This window comes from Plectropomus leopardus, chromosome 2, assembly GCF_008729295.1.
Source record: "Plectropomus leopardus isolate mb chromosome 2, YSFRI_Pleo_2.0, whole genome shotgun sequence".
Classification (NCBI taxonomy): Eukaryota; Metazoa; Chordata; class Actinopteri; order Perciformes; family Serranidae; genus Plectropomus; species Plectropomus leopardus.
Window position 1 is genome coordinate 7,519,573 of NC_056464.1, and position 16,331 is coordinate 7,535,903.

A 16,331-nucleotide genomic window follows, 5' to 3' on the forward strand; every position below is an offset into this window, starting at 1 on the left:
GTTTATTCAAGTTAGTCAGTGTCACATGAATGCCAAAAAGCTCAATTTCTGTGGAATGACATTATCTTCTGATTATGGGGCCTATAGAGCAAGTGCACAAGAGACTTATGGTGGTTGAGGACAGCGAAGTGCAGTTGAGCAGCCAACTGAAGACCTACATTCTGGTTGACATTAGACATTCCAAATGTTATCAGACCAAATTTGTCATTTTGCAGGCGTTATGATGCTCAGAAAAATTCATCCACTGATTTACAGACGTCTCTTTCACAATGTAAGTCAATGAAAAAAAAAATCTTTTTGGGCCCAATGGCATCACGTGACAGACCTGGATGATGTAATTCCGCTTTTTGCCATTATGTTGAAATGGCTTCAAAGCCCGGTGCCACTCCTTAGGGCTTGATGTTTTCCCCACATGCAATTTTAGGTTTTTACTTGGTTATTAGGGCTAATGCTTTTTTAATGATCAAAGGTTTACTCCACTTCTCAAAACAACTGAAAATGATTTCCAATCAGGCCGAATCATGCCAGTCGCTTCTGATTTAAGTGGTTACATCATTTAACATTTAAGCATGTGTGGTAAATGTATGAAAAGTTCACTTTTAGCCATTTTATTTCAAGTTTTGCCAAACGGTAATCAATATAAGAACTAAAATCTTTAAAGTAAAGGGTTTTCTGCAAACAAAGTGATTTGCACAAAAATGGAGGGATAAGTTATTCTTGCTGTCAGAACCTGAATAAAATAAACCTTGTGTTATATATTTTTAGGATAGAAAGTTGTGACTTCAGAGGATTAAACTTCTCCCTGTCTCTCCTCACAGTCCAGTTCCATCTATAAACTGGAGGAGAATGGATGGCATCCCCTTCCCCAGAAAAGTGGACATGAGGAAAGCCAGCGGCGTCTTGGAAATCCCATATTTCCAGCAGGAGGACGCTGGCACGTATGAGTGTGTGGCAGAGAACTCCAGGGGAATGAACACAGTGAAAGGGAAGCTCTCTTTCTACGGTAGGTGATCCTGACGCGCATGAATATTTGACCAGCGTGAACCACATCTGTCAGACCAGCTCAGAATGAGAGGCAACACAAGCAGACACAACGGGTCCTATAAAGCAGTCAGCGGCGATCAGCAGAGGCTCATGTGGCGTACACGAGGAGGGAGGCTCGTTTTAACGGCACATCAAAATGATTAAAGGCTGTCAGCCATGATGCCTCTAATATTTTGATCCAGATTAAAGGAATGATGCGGATGAGGCTGAGCCCTTGGATACGACCTTGTTGGTGAGCCTTGTATTGGGTTCCACCAGATGGCATCGTGATTGACATCCAGCTTGACTGGAGATCAAAGCTGTTAAATGTACTATACGTAGGCCAGTGGCACATATGTCAGGGACATAATCTGGACCGCAGCATCTGGATCAACAGGAAAGGGGTTAGTTTCACTTGATGTCGATCATAGTCCCGTAGAGTCACACCTATTGAGTTCGGATAGGAGAAGTCATGATATGCACCGACATTCCATTCCTAGAATAAAAAACTACAACACCATCAGAAAAAATCTACTCACAAAATGAGAGATAGTATAGACTTACACTCATTATTTGAAAGAAAACTAATTTCTTAAACTTTAATCTTCATTTGACAGTAATCATTACCAGAAAGTAAACCGTTACTAATGGTTTCCCTTTTAAATCAGGTATTTTTTCAATTATCTATCAATTAAATACAGCAACATTTTCTGCATTTAAGAAAAATGTTTAGAGCTGAATATCTGAAGTCTGGATAGACCAATAGTGTAACATGTTGATATCTGTGTGTAGCATGGCATTTCTATTATTAAATATGCTAGTTGATGTGTCCTCATACAATGATTTGTAGGTTTGTGTTGGGCTTGGGCAGTATACTGCACTACTTACTTTCAGCTTTTCAGAATAATAAACACTAGAAGCTCACAAAATGTTTAGAAAAGTAATATTCTCAAACCTTTTTATCTTGTTAAACAGAGAAAAATAACTGTACACCTTTTGAATTCAACTTGTTCGCAGCCACAGAGTACTTATGTGGCTTAATTGCCTCGTTAACTCATCATAATACACACTTCATCCAAACTCGACAGAAACAAAATAAAAATCATCTAAACCACCTTGGTTACTCTTGCTAGTAACCTAGTTGGTAAGTCCACTATTTCAACAATCACCATCTCCATCAGCTCCCCGACTGAGCTCTGGTGGTGCTGGCTGTGCACTGCATACAATGACTTTAATAGAGAGAGGAGCACCTGGATTTATGATGGTATTGACAAACATACCTTCAGGATTTCTGAATACTATGGTATACTGTAAAACAGTGACACTGCCCAAGCGTAGTTTGTATGACATTTAACAAATTTCCACCCCACAAATGACATTACTAACATGGTTACAAACTTCACCTGAAGTTATATAACGTAGGTTAAGTCTTCACTCTTTATTCTTCTTCCTTCTTTACTCCCATCAGTGCGTTGGTCACATGATCACAGCCTTCCTGTCACAATATCACAAAATATCACAAAATAACATGACCAATGTGTTGAAATTTTTAGAAACTTAACAGGTAAACAAACCATTTTTGAGCTTTTTGAAATAAATATTATAGATCTGGGGTTTTTAAAGTTTTGATAGTTGAGTGCCATTTTAGGGAGCGAGCATTGATTAAGGGCCACACAGTAAAAGTGCACACAAACTGACTTTTATGGCCTGTCTATGAAATATTATACTATGACATTTTTATGACATACTAGACTACAACTCTTTTCTTAACCTTTTTATGACATTTTCGATGACATGCTAACACTTAACAAAAACTATACCAATCGACAGTGATATAGCCTACATACATTTTATTTTTCCACATTTAAATAAAATTGAAATAATGAAAAAGAGAGACAGCAAAGTGTTTGACATTGATCGTACCCACATGCAGCAGTCAAGCAAGAGCTTCTGCTGGGGTATGGAAACACCACTTGGACAAACCACACACAGAACTGCAGTACAGTGTTGTAATAATAATGGCAGTCTGTGCAAGTTAATTTATGATTAGGTTTACATTTGCTAGATATTGTTGATCGGCAGTGCACAACAAAAAATAAATAAATCTATTTTGGCCATTTTGAGCATATCTGAATATTGTAGAGGCAGTGTCCCCTTATATACAATATAATTAGTCCCTGAGAGGAATGTAATGACATCATGTCCCAACAGAAAGCAAATGTCTAACTATCATGTAACATCATGTTAACACCAGAGCTCTCTGTCCATGCTGACTCCATTATATATGCACCTCTGTTACTTCATGTAAACAAACAATGTAGCCATCAGCTGTGCGCTCAAGATCAGGCTGGAGATATAAACACTTAAAAAATGGGTGAGCAGCCGACTTGCTGTCTTTCTACATTTGTGATGTTACTTTTTAAATCAGAAATCACAGGGTTTATTTTGTGATATTTTCTGGAAATAACATTCAGCTTCCCAGCAATCTCCCCCCAGGCACCTGACACGGTATTTAGGTTTATGTCATGAAAAAAATAAGGCTTTCATATAAATAATTCCTCATTTCAACTTCATGAATCAGACGGTCCTCATCTGTTGCAGCTCTTTCAAAGCGAGCAGCAGATATAAATAGAAACACAGCGTCTGTCAGGACAGCTCTTTTGTCAGCTTCAGATTCAAAATGTTGTCATATTGGTGTAGTTTTAGTTTGTTTAAGAGAACAACTTTTTCCTGTCTGCTGTTATCTTCCCAAAATGTAAAAAAACAGAGACAGTTGCATGTGCTGCTCCACCCTCGCTGAAATGTGATCTCTCTTATGTTGACAACACCGGCTGCCTTGCCACGGCAGTGAATTACACATGACTTGTATAGTTGTTCCATTAGTAAATTTAAGAACATGATATTATATTAATTGCGCATCATATTACTTATTACTAATTCAATCTGAGATGAATTTGTGACTCAGGCTACTTTTAAAATTGCCAGAACATGACATAATGACAAATTCTGGTTCAGCTGGTTTGTATATATCAAACCTGTACACCGGGGCGGACCGGCAGAACCTGAAATTGACCCAACTTTACTGTATACAGTAACTGCATAAGGTAAAGGTAAATAAATAAATCTACCTTGTACTTTGTACCTTGTATATGAAACCAGAATTGATCTTGTTTTTCAACTTAAACTTTAACTAGACCAAAAGATTTACATTTTTTGTAACTTATCAACACTAGACTGTAATTGATCTTGGGGAAAAGAAAATTTAGAGAGGAGGAAGCAAATATTTTGGATCCTATTTGTCTGTCCGTTTTGTAAAAATAATCCAAGTCAGCAAACCCCTGCAAGTTTAAAACAGCTATATTACTATTAACCTTTCCTCATAACTTCCCATAATCTTGAATGACATGATCATAAATAAATGGATAAAACAATGCCATTTTGCCCAGAACGGGTGTGTTCAGGTTCGGCAGGCTGAACTCTGAACAAACTATGGATTTTCCTCCCACCTCGACTGCTCTCTGTTTTCTTCCTCCTGATTTTCTCCCCTTCAAGTCATGCTGTGTCAGCTGTCAAAAATAACTCATTTGGGGCATTAAACAATTTGCCGTGATTTACAGCAGCGCTGGAAGCCCTTCGCCTCGTTCGCTAGAACAGCCCAGGAGCACGCTGTGATCCACCAAGGCTTGATTTGTCCTTTTGAGCTGCGGCTCCTCTCTCATTTTTGATGTGTTTTGTCAGTCTCTCTCTCTCGTCGACTGTCTGCAGCCAGGTGATAAAAATCAGTAATCTTATTTTGAACTCCCTTTGAATTAAGCCTTTGAGACATTCGTCAGCAGTGTAAGCCAATGGGGGAATCGATAAGGGTATCTCTTGTGCATCCAGGCGGGCTACAGTGGAAAGGGAGCTGGGCTTTGTGTGAGACAGGAAGGAATGAAGGTGTTACTTTACGGGGGCAATCTGGTCACTTCTAAAACATTCTCACACTTACAGTATAATGCACCCTTAAATCCCACCCATGCAGTTGGTCTAATGTGTTTTGAGTTGATTGCTCTGGATATAAAAAAGGGGAATTTCGGCCACTGTCTTTCCTCGTAACTCTGTTTTGGAAGCACTTTTTAACTCCTACTCAAGCCAAAGACGAGTTCTTTTGTTAAATTTCCATCTCTGAAAGAAAAGCTCAGAAACGAATTGGCTGTTTGCTCCCTTGTTGATGTTAATATTACTCAGAGGGAAAGTAAATACAAAGCTGTGACAGGTTAGTTTTCCCCCGATGCATTCACATCTGCGTTCCTGCAGACTTTACCGCTGCATTATCTCATAGTGATTTCACTGATAAGCCAAATCCCCATCTTTCCTTTGCTTTAGCCACTTGACGTTTGCTCTGATTGTATGCGCGCTTGGCCCCGGCGCAGGCAGAGATGGGCTGCCTGCTTTCATTTGGTAAGCGTTGACTGAGAGTCGATACATTCGCAGTGGGTGAGGGATAGAGTGAGGGACCCTGTCAGCGAGGGGAAAATAAATAAAATAAAAAACACCACCAACAACAACAATGCAGTCCTGGAAGGTGCAGCGGGGTGGGGCGGCTCAGCCAGGCTCTGATAGAGGGCTGCGGTCGCATGAATGGATGTGATGCCAAATGACTGGTGATGCTGGAGTCTTATAGAGTAACTTTCATCTTTCCCTGTGGGCTCCTTTCTAAACACACATCCCTCAAAGACTTCAGGTGTAGGGACTGGTAATAAAGCAGAGACACTACAGGTGAAAATACATTTTTTATGCACTGCTTAATTTTTGATATTTTGGGCAATTTGCTTACATTTTCTTTCAGACTAACAGAAAAAAAATATCTAAAATAGATATTTAGGTGTAGTTTTTAGTTGAGATTTCTCTTCTGGAAATTCAGGCAAGAAGCGCAAATTTTATAATTTCATCACAGGTCAACATTTTGAAAGTGATACAAGGACCCCCCCCCCCCCCCAGTTATTTAAGATTTGGATTTCTGTAATTTTATTACGATTGTAAAATTGTAAAATTATAGACAATTACACATTTTTATCGAAATGATTTTTTTTCTCATACTCTGAGCCAGAAATCTCCCAAATGATTTTGATCTAAATTCCAAGGATTTTTACAGAGAGGCTTTTTTCATGTATCATTCATAGCCTGCTTTATATACAGTAACATTTCATTCCTGAAATCATAGCGAAAATTGATTTTTTTTTTCATGGCTGTTGACTGTATTTTCTGATTTATAGAGTGAGACAAAGAGATATCTGTAATCCTCTCAGTAAAACCTATGACTCTATGTCAACAAAATGAAATAATAATTTTGAACCAGGCTGTATCCAGAATTTAGACTTCTGTTCTGGAAATGTACACTGAAAGAAGAGAAGTGTTGGACCAATGTTATTAAAATACTTTCATCAGTAACACACTACAGAATTACTTTTTTCCAAACTTCATTAAAAAGTTCATAAACAAAACTTATTTAAGACAAATGTACTTTAATAATTTGATTGCTTTTAAATCAAACATTTGAATCAATGCAGCTTAAATTTACGGCAAGTCAATTTAAAGTTTCTAGTTCTGCCATCTTGCTGTAATTGTTTGCTTTACCCAAAGGTGAAATGCTTCTTATTTACAACCTAATAATATGGCTTCAGGAAAGGCAATTTTTGTAGTAAGTGGTGTGTTATTTTAGTTTGTTAAATATAATTAAATCACTGTCTTGGAAATGTAATTTTCAAGTTGGCTGGAAAAAAAACCTTATAGCTAATGGGTTTTTTTTAAAGCTTTGTTAAAAAGACAAAAATACACACATTGAACAAATTTGCACAAAATGCACAAGTCACAGGACCAATTTGTTGTATTTTTTCTATTTTGTGCATAGTTTTGGCATATATTTAATTAGATAATGCCTCATTTGCATATGTAAACTTAACATTTCAGATTTTTTTTAATACACAAAGATAAGTGTCATAATATGAGCATTCAGCTGGGGAATTTTCATACTGAATCTATTAAAAAGTAAAAAGTGTTACCCTTTCACTTGTAGTGTGATCCCCTGGAGCTGAAATAATAATATAATAATGATAATCTTTATATATATATATATAGCACTTTTCAAGCTTGAGCACAAAGTGCGTCACAAATAAAAAGGTTAACAGAATAAAATAATATATCATGTAGCCCCTCCCGTGCCCCCTTATGACATAGCCAAAATTAAGAACATAAAGAACTTTAAAGCACAAATAATAAAATAGCAATGTGTAAAAAAAACAAAACGAAAATATGTGAATAAAATTTCACAAATAAGTAAGTAAAATGTGGAAATGGAGAATAAACCTAATTTAAGCAGATAAAAAAATAAGATTAGAAAAAATAACCGTATGTATAAGCAATAGATTTGGAATATGCCACTTTGAATAAATGGATTTTTACTTTTTAAACATAACACAGCGACAATAAAGAGACATAGATGTTCCAACACATGCAGCAAGAGTAAATGTCTTGTTTTTCTGTAGCAAGGAAAAATAACAGAAACATCAGCTTCCTGTCAGAGGAACTTGTAACCCTTTTTACTGTTTACACAGACGGCAGCAGCACAGCCTTCATAGTAGTTAAATGTTAATGACCCCAGCCAACCTTGCACGGCTACCTCTGCTGCCAAAGGGATCTCAAAAAGACCTATAGTGCCGCACATGATCACAAATACAAATATTTCTCTGATACTGGAGGCACTTTGATGTGGAACCTGTGCAGCACTCTCAACATAAATACACAAAACCGCGCAAATACCCCCCTCCGGTCTCTGCGTCCACCTCTTTTTTATCTGTCGTCGCTCCGTGGTTCTGAACACCCCCACCCACCCACACACACACACACACACACACACACATACACAACGCATACAAACTCTCACACACACACACTCCAGCTCACACATTCACACATGTATATGCTGAAGTTGTAATGCACAGAGATAGATTTGCAGTTAATGGATTTCTCGCAGTGTTATCCTGCTTCACTCGAAGGCAAAATACAGCCTTATATAATATAGCAGAGGCCAATTAGAGCGGGATTGTACCGTCACTGGAAAGCCTCCACAGAGGTCAGTCCTTGAGATCGGCATTCGAGGTGAGATGTGCGGAATGGAAACGTGAAGTCAGCCATTACTCTTGTCCTGCCACTGGCCTTGTGTGATATAGGATGATGGTGGCTTGACCTACACATCATCCACAGAGTACAGAGAATTACACACACAGAGCTGTGCTGATCTACTTTAATGTTCCACTTTTTGGGGCTTAATCATTAACTAGCCTTGAGTTACCCGCATGACACAGCAAGAATCACTTCTCCTGCTGTATAATTATACCATCATTTCCTCACATTGTATTGAATCAAGCCTTTTATTTATGGCACCAGTAGCCACCTTAATGTGTATGGGACTGTTTTTTTATCATTTTTGTTTTTGTAGAAGCGCGTTTTTCTTTTAATTCTTTTAGAGTGCAGTGGTGTAATGTAACAAAATAATCATACTTTGTTACACATTTTTGGCAGTATCTGTACTTGAGATTTTCTATTTTTGTCAACTATCATGTTTACGTCACTTAATTTTCTAAATAAAATGTATACTTTTACTCTGCTGTAATGCCCCTAAGCATTTCTGTTACTTACTACAAAATAAGAAAGGAAGGAAGGGAAGAAGGAACAAATAACTGAAGGAGGATTTTTGTTCTTAAAATCCATTTAAGTTGTTAAAGAAAAGGACCTTATTTTTCTTCAAGTGTAGTGCAAGCTTAATTTTTAAGGTGGTATTGTTACCAAGAATTAAACTTCATATTTTTTTCAAATAGTGTTCTATTAACAGCATTTACTTTTACTTTTACCTTCAACACTTTAATATTATAAAATTACTTTTGACAGCAAAGTACAATAATTACCAGATATTTTGGACATTAACTCAATTTATGTTCTAATAGGAGAATTAAAAATCTACCAAAGTAATTTTCTGGTAAGATATCTGCACTTTTACCCAAAATATGTCTTTCAGGTATCCACCACTGGTAGACTGTAAGCAGCTGGGAAACATAATTAGGCGGCCAGAAAAAAAGATTATTCTTGCATTTATTTATTCTATTTATCACCTAGAAAAGTGCACATTTTGAATAACATGGCTTTCTCATGGTATTAGAGATACTCTTTGTATCGCTGCAGTAATGCTTTAACTCCATACCAATGTTTCACTTCCTTGATAAATCCATGATACTTAATAATTAATAATATAAAATATTTCTTTTCATAATTTGAAGACATTAAGTTTTGATGTCCTCCTCTAAGGCTCTGCAACCACCAAAGCATTTTTTTTTCCCCCAGCTGAAAACACCAGGCACTGGGAGTGCTGGGAGTGCTGGGAGTGCTGGGAATGCTTCAAAGCACTTTGAAGGCGCAGCATTTTTTCAGCAGAGACACTTTTGTTGCATCTGGTTGCTTTGATATGAATATCAGCTAGGGATGCACAATATTGGATTTTTTGCCAGTATCGACGTAAAAACTAATTTTTGCTGATAACTGATGCTGATATCTATATATCCACTATTTTCCTCACCTAATTTTAGTGATCATCAAGTCTCTGCTGTTGTTATATTTTGCATACTCCTAATGTGATGGCAGATGGAGACATGAAACACAGTGCTTTCCAATGTATGCAATATACATTCATTTTTTCAAAATAAGAAAAAATACTCCAACTTAGGGTTGATGTTTTGCACATTTTTACTTTATCAATAAAAAAAATCAATGAATAGAAATATCTATTTGTGATATTGACATAAATCAGCATGTTGGTTGATTTTGATATGATTTGGGTTCATGAGAGGCGACATATAATATACACTGTATACAGTTGGTCTTTCTGTATTTGTCCTGCATCCTCCATTGTGATTGGACAGCTTTTTTAAAAGTGACCATGATGGGAGCAAAATTTTCCAAATGTTGAATAAATCTTGCCACTCAGGAAAAAAAAAAAAAAACAACAACAAAAAAACAACAGCCAAATTGGCAGCGCATGGCTAGAATAAGTGTTTAGCACCTTGTCACACTGCTGGTTTGTAGCATAGCATAAATGCAAATGCAATGGACGCTGGAAACAACAGCCCCAAAAAACTGCAGAAATAAGTGCAGGCTGAATGTGGCCTGACAGACAAAATCCAGGGTAAAATTAGTTGGGGGATGCAGAGTGGTTGGGGAGTAACTAGATACTCCCCAACTAGTGTTATGTAATTAAATAAATATATAACAAATAACAAAGTAAATGGAAATGGAACTCGTTGCCAAGGTTGCCCAATAGCGATCAGCCCTAAATGTATATACGTAAGTGATTATTAAATTACAATTACCAAGCAAGATGTTGACAAAGGGGTTAGGTCTGGAAACATTCTCTTCTGTAAAAACATTATGTGTAGAATATTACATTTATTCTGTTGCTTCGCATCTCTTTGTCATGCAAGAATGCCTTCAGCACATCCGTTGGGACAAATTTGAGAGCAGTATCATCAAGGGTAGGATGGTTACCAGCAACCATCTCTACAGCCAGACAGCCTCCATTCATTTGTCAGTTATGTGCTGAAATTTCGAGCATTGTTTTTGTTTGGTTCTCTCGTTTGAATTTGCACCACCTCTCGTCTGCCAAACAAATCAATGCACATTGCTCCAAGCAGCCCCATGCCTGCGACCGGCTGACCTTGTCAAGGAGGGCAACGATGTCATTGGACAAGAACGCCTTTCAGCACTAAAAATTCAACAATATTTTCCTTCTGAAATCAATAAAAGGGCTCCAACATTACTGCACAATTTAAAGCTTGTTCACGCTGCCTGTTTTGAATTGATGTCTTTAGGACTTTTACAGCCAGGCCATTAAAACATTATTTAGAAAACTGAATATGAAGAAGTCAAATGTAAATAAGTTGCATTATTTTGATGAAGTAATGAAAACAGTTAAATCAAAACTAAAGGTGACAGGACTTTGCAGTCCATCCGTGGTACTCCCTGCTCGAGGATCTGAGGCGTCAGAATTAGTAACTTCTTCTAAATCTCTACTCAAAACATATCTGCAAACCGTTCATTTCAAACACGTCATATAATAATATCATAATTGTCATCACGCATTGTACTCTTTTTTTTGTTTTATTTGAATAGTCTGATTTTATATACCTCAGTGCAGTCCTTTGGGCACTGAGCTTTCAACTTTGCTTAAAGATGTTGTTTGTTTGTTTTATTGTTAGGGTTGCTGTTTCTTTGTTTTTCTTGAAATTCCCTGATTTATTTTGATAAAACCTGCATTTTTTAAAATCTGGGATCGAATTTGTAAAGCACTTTGTAACTTTGTTCCTAAATTATTATTATTATGATTATTAGTAGTAGTAGTAGTAGTAGTAGTAGTAGTATTCTAAGTATTATTATTAGTAGTATTAATTATGTGACGAGATTTGTAAAGCACTTTGTAACTTTGTTTTGAAAGTATTATTATATTTTATTTCATTTATTTTTTTAAGTAATTTATCATCTTTAACCTATCACATTTTAAAAGTAACCTTCCCAACATTTGTAGTCCTATAAAATCTCATTGCTGTGAGCACATAGTAATAATTGAGTATGGCTTAGATTAGCATGAGTTCACTCTTCCATTTCCTCTGTTCCAGCTCCTCCTCATCTCATTGAGAAACCCCAAGACGTCCAGAAGCTCATTGATGACTCGTTGGTGTGGGAGTGTAAAGCCACGGGGAAGCCGAAGCCTTCTTACAGATGGATGAAAAATGGAGAGAACCTGGAATCTACAGAGGTGAGATCTGCCAAGCACCAGCATGTCTTTAGAACTGAAGATAAAGTTCTGCTTCCAGGGTTAGATTTAAGACAGCAGCTTTAGCACAGATGCTCATCCTCTGCGCAACAATGTACTGTACTTCCAAAGCTTTATTGTGCCGTTTGTTCAAGCTTTACTGACTAATTACCATGCATTATTGTCTTCTTCATTACAACATGGTGCCTCCTGTGCAGCAATACATTATGTTATCCACGTCTGCAAAACAGCATTTGTTTCAAAGGACTGAGACTGTGTCTGCTGTGCTTTGCTGTGCTAAGAGACTCAACTGTAAACAGGCCAAGTATCTCATGTTAGTCTGGGAAGCACAGTGATGTAAGAGCTGCTCTAATCTTCTCTTAAATCTGTCTTTGCCAAGTGCGGTTATTAATCATGTGCCACCAAAAATGAAAAAGTAGGATTCTCTATAGAAACACTGTATATCCTACTTTCATTCTCGCTCCCCGCCCTGGCGGAGTTCCCATTATGGGTACAACTATTAGAGATGAGCCTGTTGTGGCTCCAGCCAGCCTACTTATACATCTAACTTTAACTCTGTTGTATGCATTTGCAAAAATAGGATTCATCATATTGGATTATTATATCGGATCCTTTAGCCAGGTTGTTTGGGAAAGATTGATTGGACACTCTGGCACAGCTTGCGCTTGATAAATAAACAGGCATTATGTTAATTTGCTTCATTATGCAAAAAAGGCGACAGACACACCAGAGGATATCGATCAGCACTTGAATGTTCTACATGTGGTTAGAATGAACCCAGTCTGTTGTTGAATTACTGGAGGCAACACAGCACAGCAAAGCATCTTTCTCATAAAAAAAGAAAACAAAAACAACACACGTTTGGCTTTTTATCAGGGAAGAATAATCAACAATCTGTTTAGCCAATGGCTGAAGTTATTATTAAATCGCCAGTAAGGTAACACTCTAGTGTTTGTTTGTTTAAAAAAAAAACAACGCAGACCATCTGTTTTTATGTGTAAAAAAAGAGGTTTTGTTTCTCTTATTGTTAGGCAGGTTTAAAACAGTAAATAATTGGGGCACTGTAATGGCCAAATTCTAATGCGTGAATGTTTTTTCAGTGCAGCTTTTCTGCTGCTCCTTTCTCGTTTCATTATGAACTGAATACATACGAATAAAAACACTTAAAACTAGAAAAGAGCACTGGACACAGCCAGTCCAATTTCCAACAAATGCCCCACAGTATGTTTCGGAAGATATGATATAATTGTGATATTGAATGTGTTTTGTTTTTTTTTAAACATGAATATTTTTTAAATCATTTTCTCTTTATAAGTTTGTTCAAAACACAGGAACTGAAGTGATAAATATGTGTAAACCACACCCAAAACACACTTAAATGAATCAAAAATAAATCAAAAACTATGAATCCTTCTTAAAAAAAGAAAAAAATCCTCACTTATTTACATACATATACATGCAAACACATATGCACGAACACATGAATAAATAAATAAATTAACAAATTAATTAATGCATATTGAATAAATATGGCTATGGCTTTTTTTTGCATCTATTTTTACTGATATTCAAAAAACTGGAAGCTAACGCATGCTGTGTATTGAGATGGCGTGTTTGTAATCCCATATACGATGGGCCAGACTGGCATGAGACATAAATAAAAACTAACTAACTAACTAAGTAACTTAACTAAATAACAAACTAACTTGAATAATGGAATAGTGGAATTGCCCCCTCCAACTCCCTTACAGTCAAGATGGAGGTGAAAATAGCAAAAAATATTGATGTATTCATCTTGTATAGTGCCTAGCTTTAGAAGATCATAAAATAAAGGGTATGAAATTAATCTGCAGATGGTCCAGTTCCAAATGAGAAAAAACTCTTCTATGGATGTCAGTTTTTGAGCTGTATCGAAGGCCAAAATGTGAGTGACTAGGTAAGGTTTGTTGTTTTTAGTCAGACAGTTTCCGGGAAACTTGTGGCCCCAACTACTTGTTAAAAGGAATGAGGAGTCAGCTGTCTGTGATGATATAAAACAGTCAATAAATAATAATAATGATGTTCATAATAATAATGATAAATAAAAATTATACATTTTATTTAGGGCACCTTTCAAAGCACAGAAGGATACCGTACAAAACACTGTTAAAAACAAGCAGCAATGCATCCAAATAAATAAAATAATATCAAATTAAATTAAATTAAATTTGACCTAAACTAAGCACATCTTTCAACATTATGAATCACCACAACCACCAGGTCCTTAAGCAATAATTCATAAAGGTGCACAAAAAATATTAGGCTGATTGGTCCAGTAGTTTGCCAGATTAGCTGCGGACAGATTGATATAAACATACCCCCCCACACACACACACACACACACACACATAGAAACACATCCAAACACATGATGCCTTCCACACTCACAGCTGGCTAAATAATAAATATCCTGAAAAATAAGAGAACCTACTAGCACACCTTGCCACTCGGCCATCTGGATTCAAAGCAATGAAAGTGTGATTAAAGGTTACAATGGCTGTGTTGATTTTTGTGCAGCAGATTTCCCCGTAACATAAATATAATAAATAGATATATTCAGAATGCATGGGTGAATGGATTAATCAGCAAAGGTGTTACATTGTTCGAAATGCCACCATTAACCACAGCGGCTTAATGAGTGGAAGAGGGAAAGGTCAATGATGGAGGGAGCAGTGGGGGGAGGATGCACCATTTGTTGTTATTTATTACAGTGAATCAATTGAGACCTTTCTGACTGTATAGTTCACTGGAACGTATTTCTGCTGACAGTTTTATAACTTTGAGCAGCGGAATATGGAGCAATCGATACGTTAAAATAATAAAGATATGGGCCATAACTGCTGTTGACTATACAGCACAGTGGATTTCTAGAGAGTCATGATATATATATAGCTGAGTATATGTGCATTCAATTATTCAATGTCAGTCATATCAAATATTTAAGAACCCCAACTATTCCTAGTGTTTCTCTCTAATAATAGTACCTTTCGGACTGGTTCTACAATCACCGGACTCTTTGTTGGACTGCTAGTTGACATGCTGCTGTGTTGTAACAGTATGACTATTTCAGATGCAGCCCTTATAGAGTATGAGACTGCTGGTATTACAGGTGTAGCTCTATATCACTGGTCTGTGTCAAGAAAGCAATGGTTTATTGGAATGCTTGTTTTGTTATGGCTGTTTTCATCTCAAGGACCTCACTCTCTTCTGCTTTATTGACAATGGCTGCAGGATTAAGTGGATGTGCAATTAAAGGGAAACTCCAGCGTGAAACAGGATTAGGTCCGTTTAAAGGAGTGAGGGACCACCACACAGCTGGCTTACAGTAGTGCACTTGAACTGAGGTTGTTCCTGTTAGGACTGTAATGGTAAAGCCTTTGATTTAAGCAGTGGATGATTAGTGCTGGAAAATATATAGACTTGAGTACTGTACTTCTGAGGTACTAGTTTGCCCGCTCAGTAGGCATATCTCCAATTTTTTACTACTTTATGCAAGCCGTCTTTCTAACTTTACAACTCTAAGCCTCCTGACATTTCACCAGGGTAAAAAGTATTTGATGATTTTGGTATTTAAGTATGATAAACTGAAACAAGCTATAATAACTTGTAGGACAAACTCTAAAAAATGCTAGGAAAGGAAATATTTTTACACCGTCTTTATCAACCCTTTGAAACCTGGAACGACATCACTTTTCTTGTGCTGCTTTCAGACGCCTTTCAAAAGTATTTAAACCTTAGAGCACTGAGCAAATTGGTGTGATTTCTTTTGAAAACACAGGGAAAAAAGGCAATGAGCAACTTGTTAAGAAACATTCCATAGATTACAAGATAATAGCAGATTTAGAAAAATATATTTTACAAAGTTAGTGAAAATGTCTAGGGGAAAAAAGTAGGGAAAAACTGTTTTAACTACAACTATTTAGATTTCTATAATAACATATTTTGAACAATGTATTTTTATAATCTTGAAGCCCTTTTTACACTTATTAAAAACTTTTTTGTGCTAGTTTTCAGGAAATTTTTCTGTTCTTTTTAAAAAATAACAATTTCTTGTAAATTTCTGGGTCATTTTTCCTTATGATTTTCTTCTTTACAGCTGTAAAATTTGCATAATTCTCCTGAAGTCTCCCAGTAATTAGTGATTCTGAGAAACATAACTGTTGACAGCAATCAAACCCCAGATACTCACTTTTCTAAACCATAAAAGTCATCCCTTCCATCCATCCATTCTCTTACATGTTTGTGCAGTTTTATATCAAACGAATCAGCCCAGTGTTGTTGGCAAATGACATTGCCAATCATTTTCCTTCAGCATAAGGCGTACAGATGGTCCCCCCAGGTCCCTGCATGAAAAACTGCTGATTTGAGAGGAACGTCATGCTTAATTAATAGCAGCCGTAAACGGGAGTGC

At 36.7% G+C, this 16,331-nt stretch overlaps 1 protein-coding gene across 1 annotated transcript in view; it reads left to right on the forward strand.

Annotated features, from left to right (window-relative positions):
- Positions 1–16,331, forward strand: part of cntn4 (contactin 4) — a 182,560-nt gene that overhangs the window by 105,353 nt on the left and 60,876 nt on the right. Inside the window, exons 7-8 of the mRNA XM_042495354.1 lie at positions 819–1,003; positions 11,724–11,863. Coding sequence (XP_042351288.1) covers positions 819–1,003; positions 11,724–11,863 — 325 coding nt within the window. The remainder of the gene's footprint in view (positions 1–818; positions 1,004–11,723; positions 11,864–16,331) is intronic.